Source organism: Medicago truncatula, chromosome 4 (assembly GCF_003473485.1).
Source record: "Medicago truncatula cultivar Jemalong A17 chromosome 4, MtrunA17r5.0-ANR, whole genome shotgun sequence".
Classification (NCBI taxonomy): Eukaryota; Viridiplantae; Streptophyta; class Magnoliopsida; order Fabales; family Fabaceae; genus Medicago; species Medicago truncatula.
Window position 1 is genome coordinate 43,035,847 of NC_053045.1, and position 18,358 is coordinate 43,054,204.

Here is an 18,358-nt window from a genome sequence, read left to right on the forward strand (position 1 = left end):
CAGCGTGACAGTGTTCTTTACTTGGATTGCTAGTATACCGACTTAACCTTCCAACAGCATATGCTATGTCAGGTCTAGTACAAGTCATAGCATACATCAAGCATCCGATTACTTTAGAATATTCAAGTTGTGCCACAGGACAACCTTTGTTTGGTTGCAAACTGACAGTTTGGTCAAATGGGGTAGAGATCGGTTTACAATCTAAATGATTGAATTTCTGAAGCACCTTTTCTATGTAATGAGATTGGGATAAACCAATATGGTTACCATCTCTTATGATTTTAATTCCTAAAATCACATCAGCTTCTCCTAAATCTTTCATATCAAAATTGTTGGATAAGAAAGCTTTAGTTTCTTCAACCTCATTTATACTTGTACCAAAGATCAACATGTCATCTACATATAAGCAAATCATGACACCTTTTCCATTTTGGAATTTACTGTAAATACACTTGTCAGATTCATTTATGATGTATCCGTTGGCTAACACAACTTGGTCAAACTTTTGGTGCCATTGTTTGGGTGCTTGTTTCAACCCATATAAAGACTTAGTTAATTTACACACTTTATCTTCTTGACCTTTGATCACAAACCCTTCCGGTTGTTTCATATATACCTCTTCATCCAACTCTCCATTTAGGAAAGCAGTTTTAACATCCATTTGATGGATTACAAACTTATGGATGGATGCCAGTGCAATTAGCATTCTGATTGATGCAATTCTTGCAACAGGTGCATATGTATCAAAATAATCAATGCCTTCTTTTTGCGTAAACCCTTTAGCAACTAGTCTAGCCTTGAATTTATCAATGGTACCATCCACTTTCATTTTCCTTTTAAAGATCCATTTACAGCCTATCGGTTTGGATCCGGGTGGGAGATCTACCACTTTCCAAGTTTTATTACCCATAATTGAATCCATTTCTTCTTGAATAGCTTCTTTCCAAAAAGCTGAATTTTGAGATTTTATAGCCTCTTCATATGTTACCGGATCACTCTCAAGGTTAAAGCAAATTGGTCCATAACTATTTATGGATTTACATGTTCCTTCTACAAGAAACATGAAGAAATCAGATCCAAAATCTTTCTCTTTCCGGATCCTCTTACTTCTTCTAAGTTCTGAACCATCCAATGTATCTATATCAGATTCATTGTTTTCTAAATTTTGAACATTAGAATGAACAATATCCTTGGGATAAGAAATTGAGTTAAATCTATCTTCTTGAAAAATTGCATCTCTTGACTCAATTACTGTATTAACAGAATATGAGTCATTCGATTCAATAGTCAAGAATATGTATGCTTTGCTATTTTCTGCATAGCCTAAAAATACACATTCAATTCCTCTTTCACTCAATTTCTTTCTTTTTGGTTCAGGTACTTTCACAATTGCTCTACAACCCCAAACTTTCAAATAATTAAGAGTAAGCTTTCTTTGTTTCCAAAGTTCATATGGGGTTATTTTGTTCCTTTTGTTTGGAACCCTATTGAGGATGTAACATGTTGTTAGCATTGCTTCACCCCAATATCCTTTAGATAATCCAGAATAGGACAACATGACATTAACCATTTCTACCAAAGTTCTATTCTTCCTTTCTGCTATTCCATTTTGTTGTGGGGTGTATGGTGCAGTTACTTGATGCACAATACCAGTGGATTCAAAATAACTCGGATGATAGAACTCTCCTCCCCTATCACTTCTAAAGCATTTAATGAAAGTTTCATGTTGAAGTTCTACTTGTGCTTTAAATATTTTGAATTTATCTAAAACTTCATCTTTTGAATGCATTAAATAAACATAACAAAATCGAGTGCAATCATCAATGAAAGTAACAAAATACTTTTTACCACCAATGGTGGGCCAACCATGTAAATCACATACATCTGAATGAATTAAATCTAGCACCCTAGAACTTCTTTTAACACTTTTAAAAGGTTGTCTTGTAATTTTAGTCAACATGCAAGTAGTACATGAATCAAAATTTTTATCAAAATTAGGAATTAGATTTGATTTCATCATATCCTCCAATTTTTTAAAATTAACATGTCTCAATCGCATATGCCATAAATCACAAGACTCAACAATATAAGCAGAAATCATATTATTATTATTATTAATATTTGCAACATTACATTTGAACATATTCTCACACAAATATCCCTTTCCTACAAACACACCCCCCTTTGAGAGGATAAATTTATCTCCCTCAAATATAGATTTGAACCCATTCTTATTAAGTAATGGTACATAAATCAAGTTCTTCCTAACTTCAGGAACATAAAATACATCTTTAAGAGTAAGTGTTTTTCCAGAAGTGAATTCAATCTCTATGGTCCCTTTTCCTTGGACTTGCACAGTTGAATCATTTCCCATGTACAAAACACTTACATCTTTATTGATGGTCTTGAACATTTTCTTGTTTTTGCACACATGGCGAGTAGCACCAGAGTCTATCCACCATGAATCAACATCTTCAATCATGTTGATTTCAGAAATGACCGCAACAAAATCATCATTTGTTGCCCTTGAATTCTTTTCTTTGTTCTTCTTTTTAAAGAACCTGCATTCATTCTTGAAGTGTCCTTCTTTCCCACAAAAGTAACATTCACCTTTCCTTTTCTTTTTGTTGTTATTACCATTGTGGTTATGATGAGACTTATCATTTTCATGATTTCTCTTTTTGGAAGATTTGCTTGAATTTCCTTCTTCCATAACATGAACCTTCTCTTGAGTAACATGATTCTTAATACCTTCTTGTTTTCGGTATTCTTCTTCTAAACGAAGGTGATTGCCAAGTTGCTCAAGAGAAATGTCTTCCTTCTTATGTTTCATGGTTCGTTTGAAATCTTTCCAAGAAGGAGGAAGTTTGTCAATTATGGATGATACAATAATTGTTTCATCCATATTCATGTTATGTTGTTTGTAGTTGTTAAGAATACGTTCAATCTCATATAATTGTTCCATAACAGACTTATTATCTACCATTTTGTAATTATTAAAATGAGAGACAAGGAATTTCTTACTTGTTGCATCTTCACGCATGTATCTGGTTTCCAATTTGTCCCATAAGTCTTTTGCAGAAGGGCTGCTCTGGTAGATATCGAACAAAGAGTCAGACATACCATTCAGGATGTGTCCTAAGCAGATGTAATCATCGTTGTCCCATTTCTGTCTGTCTCTTGTCTCAGCAACGGTTTCATCATCCTTCTCCTCAGGCCTTGCCATGTTCAGAACGTATGCCACTTTCAATGTTGTAAGAAGAAACTTCATCTTCTTTTGCCAGCGGATGAAATTTCCCCCATCAAACTTTTCCAACTTAACAAAGTCAGAAGTCATTTCTTTCAATGAAGCAGCCATAGAAATCGAACCTAAAGATTGTTATATATCTTGTTTGTTGGGAAGAGGCTGCTGCACTTGAAACCTGAAATGTTTAATGATCATGCATGTAAAACTCAAAGCGTATGGGGTTGCCACACTAACCTTTAGGTTCGATTCGCCCCCACCAATAAATGTATATTGGATGCAATAGGAATGACCGGCGAATCCCCTTCAGGATACTATGAGTTCCTTGACGTGTATTGCACAACCACACCAAGCGTATCTCCTAACAGTATTTTACAGATTTATGGTTCCAGCAATTCACTCATGCATTAGAGAATTGATGGATGATTTAGAATAATAGAATGATGAAGAATTATGTTGTTAATGTAACAAAATTCTGTCCAAATTGTGTGTAGTTGTATGGTTTTTGTCTCTTCAACTAATGCCCAAATGTCAAGCATTTATAGTGCATTATATGACTCTTCACATGAGAGAAAGCACCTCTTTAACTTGAATCAATGCCATGATTCATTAAGCACCCTTTTGCCAAAGGTTATAACCATATATACTTGAATCAATGTCATGGTTCATTATTAATAATAAATAATAATGTTCCAATGTATATGAATGGTTCCCATGAAGAGTTACAACTTTTTGTTCTAAAGTGATTCCATTATTTTGGAAATCACCAACATATTTATGTATAGAGAAACTAATTGCAAGAAACTTTTGAAAAAGTGGTTGAGATGAGTTGTTTAAATCAAGTAGTAGATCTTTGATAATTTTAATTATACCATTATATAACTTTTTTTAAATAAACATGTCCTTGAAAGTGTGAGACGTTGTCAATGTAGTTATTGAAATTGCAAACACATCTTTAAAGTCTCTTATATGTTAATGATCTTATGAACTAAATTGACCATTAAAAAAAATCAAATATAGATTTTTGTTCTCTTAATAGAGTTGGATTGGGTATGTGTCTTAGAGATGATGTTGGTGTTTTTGTTCTTGCAAAGACGGAATGGTTTGCTCCTTTGTGTGATATAGATGTAGGGGAGACTGTCGGTTTGCATACAGCTTTGGATTGGGTCTCTAATCAATAGTTCGACAATGTGGACTTTACACTTGACTTTGGTTGTATTATCTCCGCTTGTAAACAAATGTTAGTGGATAGATTTCAGAACTCTCATGTCGAGTTCAATAGAAGGCAAGCAAATAGGGTTGCTCACGAGTTAGCTCAGACAACCCTATCTAATCCTAGCCATCGTATTATAGATGATGTACCTTCATGTATTTGGCACATTTTAGCTAATGAAATGCAATGAATTTCCTTCTTAAAAAAAATCAAACAACTAAATTGACTAGTTAAACTAAAATGAATAATGAAAGAAATACCATGTGGATGTGTTGACTGGTGAGCAAAATGATTTTTTGAAACAAGGGTGACCAAAATATTGTTCATCCAAATATTTAAACTAAAAACAACAATAACTATGAAACTAGTTTGGTTTAAAAAAAAAAAAATTGGTAAAGAAAAAACCTTACCTTTTTCTTTACAACCCATTATATTTTTTATGAACCCCGTAGCAATATCTAGAGTGTTCTCGGGCTATATAGAGAAACCCCGAATATTTCGAAAATTAGTAAATTTCTAGAAATTACGTGATGACTCTTCCATCTAGTTTATATACCCGTTGCCTGCAAAGCAGGTCATTCACACTAAGCATTGAGAGTAATTAGCAATTACATTCCATTCTCAATTTACACAGTTCTAAAATTTTCATCAAAATGTCGTTGATTCCAAGTTTCTTTGGTGGCCGAAGGAGCAACACTTTTGATCCATTCTCTCTTGACGTTTGGGATCCCTTCAAGGATTTTCCATTCTCCAATTCTTCACTTTCTGCTTCATTCCCTCGTGAGAATTCTGCATTTGCAAGCACACAAGTGGATTGGAAGGAGACCCCAGAAGCACATGTGTTCGAGGCTGATCTTCCTGGACTGAAGAAGGAAGAAGTGAAGGTTGAAATTGAAGGTGATAGGGTTCTTCAGATAAGCGGAGAGAGGAATGTTGAGAAAGAAGATAAGAACGATCAATGGCATCGTGTGGAGCGTAGCAGTGGGAAATTCATGAGGAGGTTCAGATTGCCTGAGAATGCGAAAATGGACCAAGTGAAAGCTGCAATGGAGAATGGTGTTCTCACTGTTACTGTTCCAAAAGAAGAGATCAAGAAGCCTGATGTTAAGTCCATTGAAATCTCTGGTTGAACTTATAATGAGTTCTGTCTGTTATTATGTTGCTTAAAAATTATTCGCGTCCTTCAGAGTGTTGGTTGTAATGCTTACCTTTTGTGTGTGATGTGGGTGTGAGTGAGTTATCATGTCATATGTGAAATGTTGCTGAATAAATAAATTATTAATTCTCCAATTTTTCCTTCAAGTTCACTGGAGTATTGATTCTTTTGCAATCCTTCATAATTTCCCTTGTGTATTTCATTTGGCATATTAAGACTCATTTGTTATCTTGCCTAACTTCCATTCCTAGACAACGTGGTCATCACACTGAGCTCTATGATCTCAGATGCTTGGAGCAGTAAATCATGAATAATGCTAGGATTCTGATTGATCTTATTTTTGAGGATGATACATGATGGATGATGAATAATGCTAGGAGTTTGGTTAATCTCATATTGGATTATGATACCATGTCTTCTGTAATAAGCTCTATAAAAATCTCCTCTAGTTAAATTAAGAATGTAGACTTCAATTATTTCTATGAAATTTACTCTAAATACTTGAGCAAATTCCTCCACCGCCAATTTCTAGAATGTTTGATAAACCCATTGGACTTCAATGGCTCTTTATGTTGTATCTTGTTTACTAACTTCAATCTCATCTTTTTAGATAATTATGAGCTCTTGTTGTATTGATTTACTCCATTTTGTCATTTATAGCTACTTCATTGAATGTTTCAAGTTCTAGGAAAGCAACACGTCTTCTTTCATTAGATTTAGTTGAGAACTTTGTACCTCAACTTGGAATACAATTAACACTTTAGAATTTCTGGTAAATCATTCCAGCTACTTTTTTTTCCCCTCCTTGTATTTTTTTCTTTTCTGCTTACAACAATTATTCCATTTTCAAGTTGAAATATAGGAATTACTTAGTACAACCTGACACATGCATAAGAAAGAAAAGGCAAGCAAAGAATTCTTTTCGTGCTAAAATTTGTTTTCACTAAACCAGAATTTAAATGGAGTTCTTCTATTAAGGACTCTGGTTGATAATCCTACTCAACATGAAATGTGGTAGAGTTTGCATCTCTTGGCCCAGTTTTTTTGACAACTCATAACAGCTTATTTCTCACTCGCACCACTTCTATCAGGTATAGTCCTTTTTGCCTGTGGAATATAACAGAGAAAAAAAGCAAGCAATTAATTCATGTCATGACAAATCTGGTTTGTAAGAGCACTTCAATGGAGGTATCTAAATGAAATTAGTAGAATAATGAACTGTTGCTTCTATGTTGTAGTATTTTAATCTCCTGCCCCAGTTTTCCTTGTATATCATCAAATTAAAAGTTGAGTGCAAATAAAAGTATTGTCAAATTAAAAGTCGAGTGTAAATAATACAAAAAGATTGAAAGATTGAATATCGTAAGGGACGTGATGTGACATTGTGAGAGTCACTTAATAGTTGTGGTTATGAAACCAGTTTGAGTTTTTTTTGAAATTTGCAGTAGGAGATGCTCTAATGGTACAAAAAAAATCTGGTCTGTAACCAAACAAAACTTTAAATGGACAATTTTTTTCATAAACTGTAGTTGATGATCAGCAAAAAATGTAGTAGTTTATAAATCTCCTGCACTCATTTTTTTAGCAATTCTTTTTAATAAACCCCATCATTTGGATAATCCTCTTTTATTAAAAAAATTGCTAAAAAAATGAGTGCATGAGGTTTATTAAAAGAATTGCTAAAAAAGAATTGCTAGAAAGGGCATGTTCTATACGTTTTTTTTTTCTTTTTCTTTTTCTGAGGGGATCATTTCTATATTCTTAATGGAACCATTTTAATTCTCCACATATGGCTTATATTTTTCAGAATTTACTGTTCTGTAACAAGAGAAAAAAATTCAAAATAACAGATATAACACAAAACTTCTACTTCCTCCAACTTCAAGCGTAGCAGTAATGAATCGAAAATACAATAATATTTTGAACTTTAGATTAAAAACAAGAGTACTTCATCTCTGAATGACAGCAATTATTAGTTCATATTCATTAAGTTTGACAAAGAGAAAGAGACAGATACGAGTACCACAACAAACAAAAGATAAGGGCCATTATCAAGACCCATGCAACAAGTTCTGAAACTGAAAAAACCAAAAACATGCTTAGGATTCAGCACACAATAAAAGACAACTAAACAAAACCTAAATATTTAAAATCCACCACGAAGACGCAAAACAAGGTGAAGAGTAGACTCCTTCTGAATGTTGTAGTCAGCAAGGGTCCTTCCATCCTCCAATTGCTTCCCAGCAAAGATCAACCTCTGCTGATCTGGTGGGATTCCTTCCTTGTCCTGGATTTTTGCCTTCACATTATCAATTGTGTCTGAACTTTCTACCTCTAAGGTGATGGTCTTACCGGTCAACGTCTTCACAAAGATCTGCATACCTCCCCTCAGACGAAGGACAAGGTGAAGGGTAGACTCTTTCTGAATGTTGTAATCGGCCAAAGTCCGGCCATCTTCAAGCTGCTTCCCAGCAAAGATCAACCTCTGCTGATCAGGTGGGATTCCCTCCTTATCCTGTATTTTTGCCTTAACATTATCGATGGTGTCTGAGCTTTCCACCTCCAATGTAATGGTCTTTCCTGTCAAAGTCTTCACAAAGATCTGCATGCCTCCCCTCAAACGAAGGACAAGATGAAGAGTGGATTCTTTCTGGATGTTATAATCTGCCAAGGTTCTGCCATCTTCAAGCTGCTTTCCAGCAAAGATCAACCTTTGCTGGTCTGGGGGAATGCCCTCCTTGTCCTGAATCTTAGCCTTTACATTGTCAATTGTGTCTGAGCTCTCCACCTCCAAAGTAATCGTTTTTCCAGTTAGGGTCTTAACAAAAATCTGCATACCACCACGAAGTCGCAAGACAAGATGAAGAGTCGACTCTTTCTGGATGTTATAATCAGCTAGAGTTCGGCCATCTTCAAGTTGCTTTCCAGCAAAAATCAACCTTTGCTGGTCTGGGGGGATGCCCTCCTTGTCTTGTATCTTGGCCTTCACATTGTCAATTGTGTCCGAGCTCTCTACCTCCAAAGTAATAGTCTTTCCTGTAAGGGTCTTAACAAAAATCTGCATACCACCGCGAAGTCGCAGCACAAGATGGAGAGTTGACTCCTTCTGGATGTTGTAATCAGCCAAGGTTCTGCCATCTTCAAGCTGCTTTCCAGCAAAGATGAGCCTCTGCTGGTCTGGTGGGATACCCTCTTTGTCTTGTATCTTGGCCTTAACATTGTCAATGGTATCAGAACTCTCCACCTCAAGGGTGATCGTCTTTCCAGTGAGAGTCTTCACAAATATTTGCATACCACCACGGAGACGGAGCACCAAATGGAGGGTGGATTCCTTTTGGATGTTATAATCAGCAAGGGTACGCCCATCCTCCAACTGCTTGCCAGCAAAAATCAGACGCTGCTGGTCTGGTGGGATTCCTTCCTTGTCTTGAATTTTTGCCTTAACATTGTCTATGGTATCAGAACTCTCCACCTCAAGGGTGATCGTCTTTCCAGTGAGAGTCTTCACAAATATTTGCATACCACCACGGAGACGGAGCACCAAATGGAGGGTGGATTCCTTTTGGATGTTATAATCAGCAAGGGTACGCCCATCCTCCAACTGCTTGCCAGCAAAAATCAGACGCTGCTGGTCTGGTGGGATTCCTTCCTTGTCTTGAATTTTTGCCTTAACATTGTCTATGGTATCTGAACTCTCAACTTCGAGAGTGATGGTCTTGCCAGTGAGGGTCTTAACGAAGATTTGCATCTATATAATCCAAAACAAATGAATCAATCACCAATTTTTCATTGTGTGTACAACAAGGTAAAAGATTATGGGTTATGAAAACTGGAAGCAGCAGATCAGCAATTATAATCAATTCAATTTACAGCAGACATAAAAAAAAACTTGCTCATCCATCAACAACAACCAAGCCTTATTCACCAAGTGGTATAAGCCTTATCCAAAATAAACAAAATCAAATGGAATCTATCATCAATTATTCATTTTGGCTATTGCAAAGTGAAAAAGACTCAAGTTACATAGGACTGTGGGAAATATCAGCCTATATAATCACTTCTAATTATAATGAATCCTATATCTACAATACATTTAAAAAGTTGCTCTCGTTAGCATTCTCAAAACTCGCTCATCAAATTCTCCCTGACAATCAATAAATCGGGTAAAAAATATCCATGTACTAATCTAATTAAAGGACGTATTTTTAGAATCATACAGTACAAAATCCAAATCTAAAAATTTATATGAACCCCTAATCACAATCTAAAGACTGCCTTTGAAAAACAAAGGATTAAATCATACAATAAACAGTAAAATCAAGTAAACGGTTCAATTCAGAAGGATTTCAATCAGATGAAAGAAAAGAACAAAACCGATAGATTGAATTATTATCAATATTAAAATACAGAAAACCCTAATTGAATTTAAATTTGACGGATCAAAAGAAAAGATCGATTAAACGATAGTAGCTAATAATAATAATCGAAGAATAGAAAGTAGATTATACCTTGAAACAGAATTGGGTGCTAGGTTTGAATGAATCTCTTTTCGAAAGGAATAGGTTTTGTAGCGATGGTAAGAAAAGAATGAAGATGTTTAGTTTACCTGATTTGATTTTATAGCAAAAGTCGATTGGCGTTTATATTACGCCAACGGCAGCTCTTCCAATTAAAACGTGACACGTGGACAAACTGTGACTTGTTAACTAACCCTTTATGATACGACAACGTTTGGCATGAGAGTCGTTTTTGGCAACTAATGCACGTCTATTATATGCCGTCTTGCACCGCCTCCAGAGAATCCTTCTAACTAAGGTTTTCTGATTTCTTTGTTGATCATAATAACCCAGGCATATATCCTATGAAGCCTCCACTGTGATACGGGTGCGGGTACATTACAATACGGGTATGTGGATAAGCGGTTTTTTAAAAATTTAAGATACGATACAGTTATGACTTATGATACGTTAATAAAGATTTATAATAAAACTTATATTTGAAAAAAAATTAACATTGATTACTCTTTATTATTGTATTATTATAAAAGTTACAATTTTTAAAAAATAATAGTAGTACACGTGATCAAAATGAATTTTTTAAAAGTTTTTTTATAAAACATATTATATTTTCATATGTTGGGATATCGAGAGAAACATTATTAAAAGAACTCAACACAAATTTTATCTAATGTTGTGTAACTAAATCACCTCTCTCGCTACGTTCTTCCACAAGAAGTATAATTTTAAGTGTTTCATCCGGAATCAATTATAATGATGCATATCTAAAATTGAATCATATACATTTATAATGAATTTTTACAACATTGTCTCACTTTTTTACTCTTCATGTTTTTCTAGGATACATATCTATGAAGTATCTTAGAAGTATCTTTGTTTATATGTAGAGTATCACATTAGTATCTGATAAAATATTTGTTAAAAATTAAAATAATTAATTTTGATACTTCGTGAGTACGTATCCGATACGGGTACGTCTCTGTATTAGAGTATCAGGACTTCATAGCTGATATATCTCTTTCATGGTTTTGTCTAATGTACCCAAATCATAAGTAAAATAGTATTGCGTCATAAACTAGTGTGTTTTTATTTTATTTTCATGTCTCCGTCTTTTCCTTCTTTTTATTGCGCTAACGTTTAAAAATTATTAATAGTATTTTTTGTATGAAATTTTGATTTGGGTTAAAACTAAAAATATATATGTTGTTGTTTTCAAGTTATAACAAACCAAAATAATCACGATTATTTCTTTCAATGACACCAATAATATAAAAAATATATATATATAATCTATTTTTTTTAGTTGAAACCAACAATGATCTTTATTATAGAAAAAGTTGTTGAAGGGTATAATTGGAATAATGAAAAAGTAAGTATAAATATACGTATCTATTTTGTTACACTTTAAATGATAAAGGAAAAAAAACAGACATATATTCATATCGCGTTTGTTATATTTTTTTAATATTTAATATTATTCGTATCTATTTGTTACATGTGTTACTTGTATTTAAAATTGAGGACATTTTTCAAAAGAAAATGTCAACACAAAAAAAAAAAAGTTGAGAGGGATTGTTTTCTTTATAGATATAATATTTAATCAATAAATTTTATTGTATCTCATTTGAGGTCAGGATGACAACGAGTATCCTTTGCTTTGGATAAAATATTATATGCTAATCTAAAACCTATTAATATAATGATGTCCAAACTTTTAAAAACTTACGAATTGGGGATTTGACATGTTCGAGATTATGCAATCCAAATTAGTCGAATACAAAAATTTTCTGTGATCCTCAATACATCCGTAATTTTCGTGGTCCACAATGTGCTGATAATTTTTGTTGTTAACAACACACTAAAACTTATATAAATTAGTGTATTTGATTCATTTTTACTTCACGTCTTAGAAACATGATCACTCATCCAATAGAAATGAACACTAACCTAACCGTAGTTTACTACGACATATGAAAATCAAATTTATTTAGAGTATGTGTTGATGTTACATTGTGTGACTTGAAGGATCAAGTGGATCAAATTAATGACCATCTCAACAACGATGACATAAGGAGGATGGACAATGTTGAACATCGTCGTCTGTTAATCAACTCATATGGGAGAGTTTTCTTCACTTGTTTGAAACTCTAGAACAACAACGACCATGACGCGAGAACTATGTTCTCTATATTTGATTAATATAGTTCAAAATGATTGATTGATTTAGACATATCCTCAGTGAGATTTATTTATGCTATTTGAAAAAGTTCGATTTGATCCAGAACATACGAAAAAAATTAGAAAAAAAATCAAGATATGCGTCGATGAACTTAAAATAAAATTAGTTTGACTCATCCATGATATTGCTCGTGTTTAATTATATAGTTGTAATTAAACTCATTTGAGTTGATCTGATGGTATTGGCTTAAGACCTGAGAGTGTGCTCATCCTCGATATCTCGGAATTCGTTCTTCCGGTGCCAATTTAAGTTGGCTAACTTAACTTAAAAAAAATTATATAGTTGTAATTATTATTATTGTTGTATTTACGTTGAATGATGTTGTTGATATCGTTGTGGTTTAAACTTTAACACTATGTTTGTTTGAAGAGAAATACTAAAGAGAGAAAGAGAGAAGAGAGAAATAGAGAAGAGATAGTGAGTTTCTCCTGTTTGTAATGCAGAGAAAGAGGGAAGAGAGACTAAAAATATGTGGGGCCCACAACTTTTTGTTTTCTCCACAAAACAGAGAAGAAACGGGAGAGAGAAGTGTCTTAATTCTGTTGTTCCGTTTTTACCCCTACATTCAAATTGCATTTATGATTTACTATCTTTCGTGCAAATTGCAAATATGAAGGATGAAACAAAGCAACGCTGGTGGAGATCAGCTGAAGGTATCATTTGCCGGTGAATCAGAGATAGTGTTTTGGTTTGATGTTGGTTCATGTAGTTGTTTTGATTGTTTTGCTTGTTTCACTTCATGTATCTGTTTTCACACACAAAGTATACCTTGTGTGTTGTGTTTCATTTCAATTGTCTTTCCTCTTCCAATTTTTTTTGCCGCTGGTAGATGAACGAGGAAGTAAATGCTTTTTTTAATATTTAATATTTAATCCTTCATTCTTTTCCCTTCTTGTTCTTATTAAACACATGAGTTCTAATAAGAATTAAAAAAAAATGAATTCTAATTTATTTGGATGAAATTACAAATTAATGAAATAATTAATTTTTAATAATAATATTTTGTCAACAAAACCATCATCATTGTCAACAATTTAGATTAAAAATTGGATTAAGTTATTTAATAAATTAACTTTGATCGAAGGTTTTATTATTAAGGGTATTTTGGTACTTTTAAAAATAATCAACACTTCTTTTTTCTCTATTTCTTCTATATCTCTCTTCTATCAAACACTACATCAAATCTATCTTATTTCTCACATCTTTCTCTCTTCTCAAACTCTCTCTTACCTAATTATCTCTTCACAACTTCTCTCCTAAACCAAACACACCCTAAATATATTTTGGAGGGCGCGCGGAAATGGTTGGAGGTGAGAAAAGAAAAACCAACATTTTTTTTTGTAATCAAATCCAATAACTCAATGATGCAATTCCCTTTACACAACTCAAGAAAAATATGAACTCATTTATCACAAAAAAATAAAAAATAAAAAAGCAATATCCGAGTCTCTCATCTCAAGAACTCTAGAATGTTTCAGAATTTTGAAGAACAGTAGGGATAGAACGAATCAATAAACAGCATTTTCTGGAAGTTACATGATGAATACCTCCATCTCTTTTATAAACCGTGCCTGCAAAGCAGATGATTCACACTAAGCATTGACTGCAAGTTAAAAATCTACTACGCTCAACTTCCAGAGTTCTCAACTACATCAAACATGTCGTTGATTCCAAGTTTCTTTGGTGGCCGAGGCCGAAGGAGCAACGTTTTCGATCCATTCTCCCTTGACGTTTGGGACCCATTCAAGGATTTTCCTTTCACCAATTCTTCACTTTCTGCTTCTTCATTCCCTCAGGAGAATTCTGCTTTTGTGAGCACCAGGATTGATTGGAAGGAGACCCCAGAAGCTCATGTGTTCAAGGCTGATCTTCCTGGACTGAAGAAGGAGGAAGTGAAGGTTGAAATTGAAGATGATAGGGTTCTTCAGATAAGCGGTGAGAGGAACTTTGAAAAAGAAGATAAGAATGATCAATGGCATCGTGTGGAGCGTAGCAGTGGAAAATTCATGAGGAGGTTTAGATTACCAGAGAATGCGAAAATGGATCAAGTGAAAGCTGCTATGGAGAATGGTGTTCTCGCTGTCACTGTCCCTAAGGAAGAGATCAAGAAGCCTGAAGTCAAAGCCATTGAAATCTCTGGTTAAACTCAGAACAAGCTTTGTTACTCGTCTTTTGTTTAATTCGTGTGCTTTTTTTGGTTGTTTTGTAATGCTTACTTTGTTTGTGATGTCTGTGCAAGGAATACTTGGTGTTATAATGTAATATGTGAGATGTTAATCCATAAATGAATAAGTAAACAGTTGTTATTCTTCTTGGTGTTATATTAGTATTTGTATTCCAAGGAATACTTGGTGTTATACTTAGTTGGCCTTATACTTTGTAAACCATTTTCAAGACAGACTTTTAATGAGCTCAATGGCAGATGAAATTGGTACTGTAACTGATTGTCATTAAAATTATGTATTCCTCGCTTTGTTTCATATGAGAGTTTGAAAGTACGTTTCTCAGCCAAATGGCTTTGACTATAGCAGCTTTAACTTCATATTCGATTTCAATTATGTTTTGATTCACTACATCTTGCCTTCTTGCTTCTCTAGACAACGTGAAACATACTACCTGATCCAAAGCAGATTATTATTATATATGAAATTGTTAGAGAGTACTTGTTACGGTAATCTGCAGCTCCATAAACATACCTCATAATTTCCTTTGCACAATGTATGATTCTTGAAAGTATGCTTATAGATATCTGTCTGGATGTAGTTAAATGCGTTTCTTTTTTGAAAAGCTAAAAACGTCATTAATACTATGGTGACCAGACCAGTTGAGCACAAGTTGTGCCAAGTTTATGCTGCATACACTTGGGTGTACAGCAAGCAACTATCACTTGGGGTTTACACACATCTGAACACTAAACATAAATTGTATTCGGTAGCATTATACTCATCTACAATAATAGCAGGTAAATATATCTGAGTGATCAAATTAGTTCCCATACTCATAGCGTATATTTTTCACTTACTCACACCATCCTTGTGGTACTCAATGCCCTATTCTTCACAGAATATAACCAAAACAATATTTGTGAATCTTTATTTTTATCAAACTTCATGTGTATCAAGTAAAAGAAGATTCACAACAATCAGTTGGTGAACTCTAAATGAACTCTAAAAACTTTTGCGTCCTACCCATTCTTCATGGTATTACAATTTTGATGATTTAGAACTTCAAAATTAAATATGTTGAATAGATTAGAAGATGTTGCACATATACCGTTGCCAGCCAGAAAGTGTACCAATCCTCACAGCTTGGCATGATCATCCTTCCAACTGGGATAATATATCAGGATAAGCCTGTCTTTTTACTATTGAAGGTATACCTGTCTTTTGAGTTTTCGCCTTGTCTATGAAGAAACGTGTTACCTTATTAAGGTGGAATTTCATATTCAAATGTCTATCAGTTCAAACCACCAGACCAAACTACTACGCAACAGATGTAACACATATATCACCTACCTTAAACAAGTATCTACCATAGGTAATAGAAAACTACTACTTACTCAAAGCAAAGCAGAGTAGTAATGAATCAGCACGTAATTTTTAGAATATCAGATAAAACAACTTAGAGCTCTTAAAAGCTGATACGAGAGCAAATAGTTCCCATTCATTAAGTAAAAAACTAGAACAGAATCATACACAAGAAATAAAACGATAGTTTTCCAGGGCCATTACGGACCCGTTAGGGCCACAAGTTCTAAAACATAAAACTAACAACTGTAGAAGTTCAACACATGATAAGAGCTAAGCAACATTCACATTCTTAAAATCCACCACGAAGACGCAAAACAAGGTGAAGAGTAGACTCCTTCTGAATGTTGTAGTCAGCAAGGGTCCTTCCATCCTCCAATTGCTTCCCAGCAAAGATCAACCTCTGCTGATCTGGTGGGATTCCTTCCTTGTCCTGGATTTTTGCCTTCACATTATCAATTGTGTCTGAACTTTCTACCTCTAAGGTGATGGTCTTACCGGTCAACGTCTTCACAAAGATCTGCATACCTCCCCTCAGACGAAGGACAAGGTGAAGGGTAGACTCTTTCTGAATGTTGTAATCGGCCAAAGTCCGGCCATCTTCAAGCTGCTTCCCAGCAAAGATCAACCTCTGCTGATCAGGTGGGATTCCCTCCTTATCCTGTATTTTTGCCTTAACATTATCAATGGTGTCTGAGCTTTCCACCTCCAATGTAATGGTCTTTCCTGTCAAAGTCTTCACAAAGATCTGCATGCCTCCCCTCAAACGAAGAACAAGATGAAGGGTTGATTCCTTCTGAATGTTATAATCAGCCAATGTCCTGCCATCTTCAAGCTGCTTTCCAGCAAAAATCAACCTTTGCTGGTCTGGGGGGATACCCTCCTTGTCCTGTATCTTGGCCTTGACATTATCAATAGTGTCCGAGCTCTCTACCTCCAAAGTAATTGTTTTGCCTGTGAGTGTCTTAACAAAAATCTGCATACCACCGCGAAGACGCAAGACAAGGTGAAGAGTCGACTCTTTCTGGATGTTGTAATCAGCAAGAGTTCTGCCATCTTCAAGCTGCTTTCCAGCAAAAATGAGCCTCTGCTGGTCTGGGGAATGCCCTCCTTGTCCTGAATCTTAGCCTTTACATTGTCAATCGTGTCCGAGCTCTCAACCTCCAAAGTAATTGTCTTTCCTGTAAGGGTCTTTACAAAAATCTGCATACCACCACGAAGACGCAAGACAAGGTGAAGAGTTGACTCTTTCTGGATGTTGTAATCAGCAAGAGTTCTGCCATCTTCAAGCTGTTTTCCAGCAAAAATGAGCCTCTGCTGGTCTGGGGGAATGCCCTCCTTGTCCTGAATCTTAGCCTTTACATTGTCAATCGTGTCCGAGCTCTCAACCTCCAAAGTAATTGTCTTTCCTGTAAGGGTCTTTACAAAAATCTGCATACCACCACGAAGACGCAAGACAAGGTGAAGAGTTGACTCTTTCTGGATGTTGTAATCAGCAAGAGTTCTGCCATCTTCAAGCTGTTTTCCAGCAAAAATGAGCCTCTGCTGGTCTGGGGGAATGCCCTCCTTGTCCTGAATCTTAGCCTTTACATTGTCAATCGTGTCCGAGCTCTCTACCTCCAAAGTAATTGTCTTTCCTGTAAGGGTCTTTACAAAAATCTGCATACCACCACGAAGTCGCAAAACGAGATGAAGAGTTGACTCTTTCTGGATGTTATAATCGGCCAATGTTCTGCCATCTTCAAGCTGTTTTCCAGCAAAGATGAGCCTCTGCTGGTCTGGTGGGATACCCTCTTTGTCTTGTATCTTGGCCTTAACATTGTCAATGGTATCAGAGCTCTCCACCTCAAGGGTGATTGTCTTTCCAGTGAGAGTCTTCACAAATATTTGCATACCACCACGAAGACGGAGCACCAAATGGAGGGTGGACTCCTTTTGGATGTTATAATCAGCAAGGGTACGCCTATCCTCCAGCTGCTTGCCAGCAAAAATCAGACGCTGCTGGTCTGGAGGGATCCCTTCTTTGTCTTGAATCTTGGCCTTAACATTGTCAATTGTATCGGAGCTCTCCACCTCAAGGGTGATTGTCTTTCCTGTGAGAGTCTTCACAAAGATTTGCATCTACATTATCATAAACAGAAACAAACGAATCAATCACCAATACTTTACAAGGTCAATATGTGTAACAAAGGAATGAGAGCAAAAGATCATCAATATAATCACATGAATATAATCGCTTGCTTTTACAGGGTACATTTGAAAACTTCATCAATAAATTGCCACAAACAATTAATAAATGAATTGGCAATTTACAGGATACATATGAAAACTTAATCAACAAATTGCCACAAACCTTCAATAAACAAATTGGGTAACAACACTAAATAATAAATATAAAGATCACAAATCCAGACAAAAGTAGAGATTTGATGCTTTTATTATTGTTTCCAGTTCAGAATAGC

The 18,358-nt window shown here is 35.0% G+C and overlaps 3 protein-coding genes across 3 annotated transcripts; 2 read left to right on the forward strand and 1 right to left on the reverse strand.

Annotated features, from left to right (window-relative positions):
* The first annotated feature begins 4,964 nt into the window (after window positions 1-4,964).
* LOC25493107 (18.2 kDa class I heat shock protein) lies at window positions 4,965-6,071 on the forward strand. Its single transcript, XM_039832999.1, has one exon. It carries the CDS (start codon window positions 5,111-5,113, stop codon window positions 5,585-5,587), a length of 477 nt encoding a protein of 158 aa, XP_039688933.1. The 5' UTR covers window positions 4,965-5,110; the 3' UTR covers window positions 5,588-6,071.
* Window positions 6,072-7,561: 1,490 nt separating this feature from the next.
* On the reverse strand, window positions 7,562-18,038 carry LOC25493109 (polyubiquitin-A-like). The gene is given in 3 exon segments (XM_039833000.1): window positions 7,562-9,362; window positions 16,196-16,997; window positions 17,000-18,038. Coding segments are annotated over 3 exon segments (3,435 nt in total). The 5' UTR covers window positions 18,030-18,038; the 3' UTR covers window positions 7,562-7,759.
* LOC25493110 (18.1 kDa class I heat shock protein) lies at window positions 13,773-14,809 on the forward strand. The gene has a single exon (XM_013601523.3). It carries the CDS (start codon window positions 14,028-14,030, stop codon window positions 14,511-14,513), a length of 486 nt encoding a protein of 161 aa, XP_013456977.1. The 5' UTR covers window positions 13,773-14,027; the 3' UTR covers window positions 14,514-14,809.
* Window positions 18,039-18,358: the final 320 nt, after the last annotated feature.

Coding starts and splice junctions, on each gene's coding strand:
- LOC25493110 (XM_013601523.3), top strand. CDS start 14,028: ATGTCGTTGATTCCAAGTTTCTTTGGTGGCCGAGGCCGAAGGAGCAAC.
- LOC25493107 (XM_039832999.1), top strand. CDS start 5,111: ATGTCGTTGATTCCAAGTTTCTTTGGTGGCCGAAGGAGCAACACTTTT.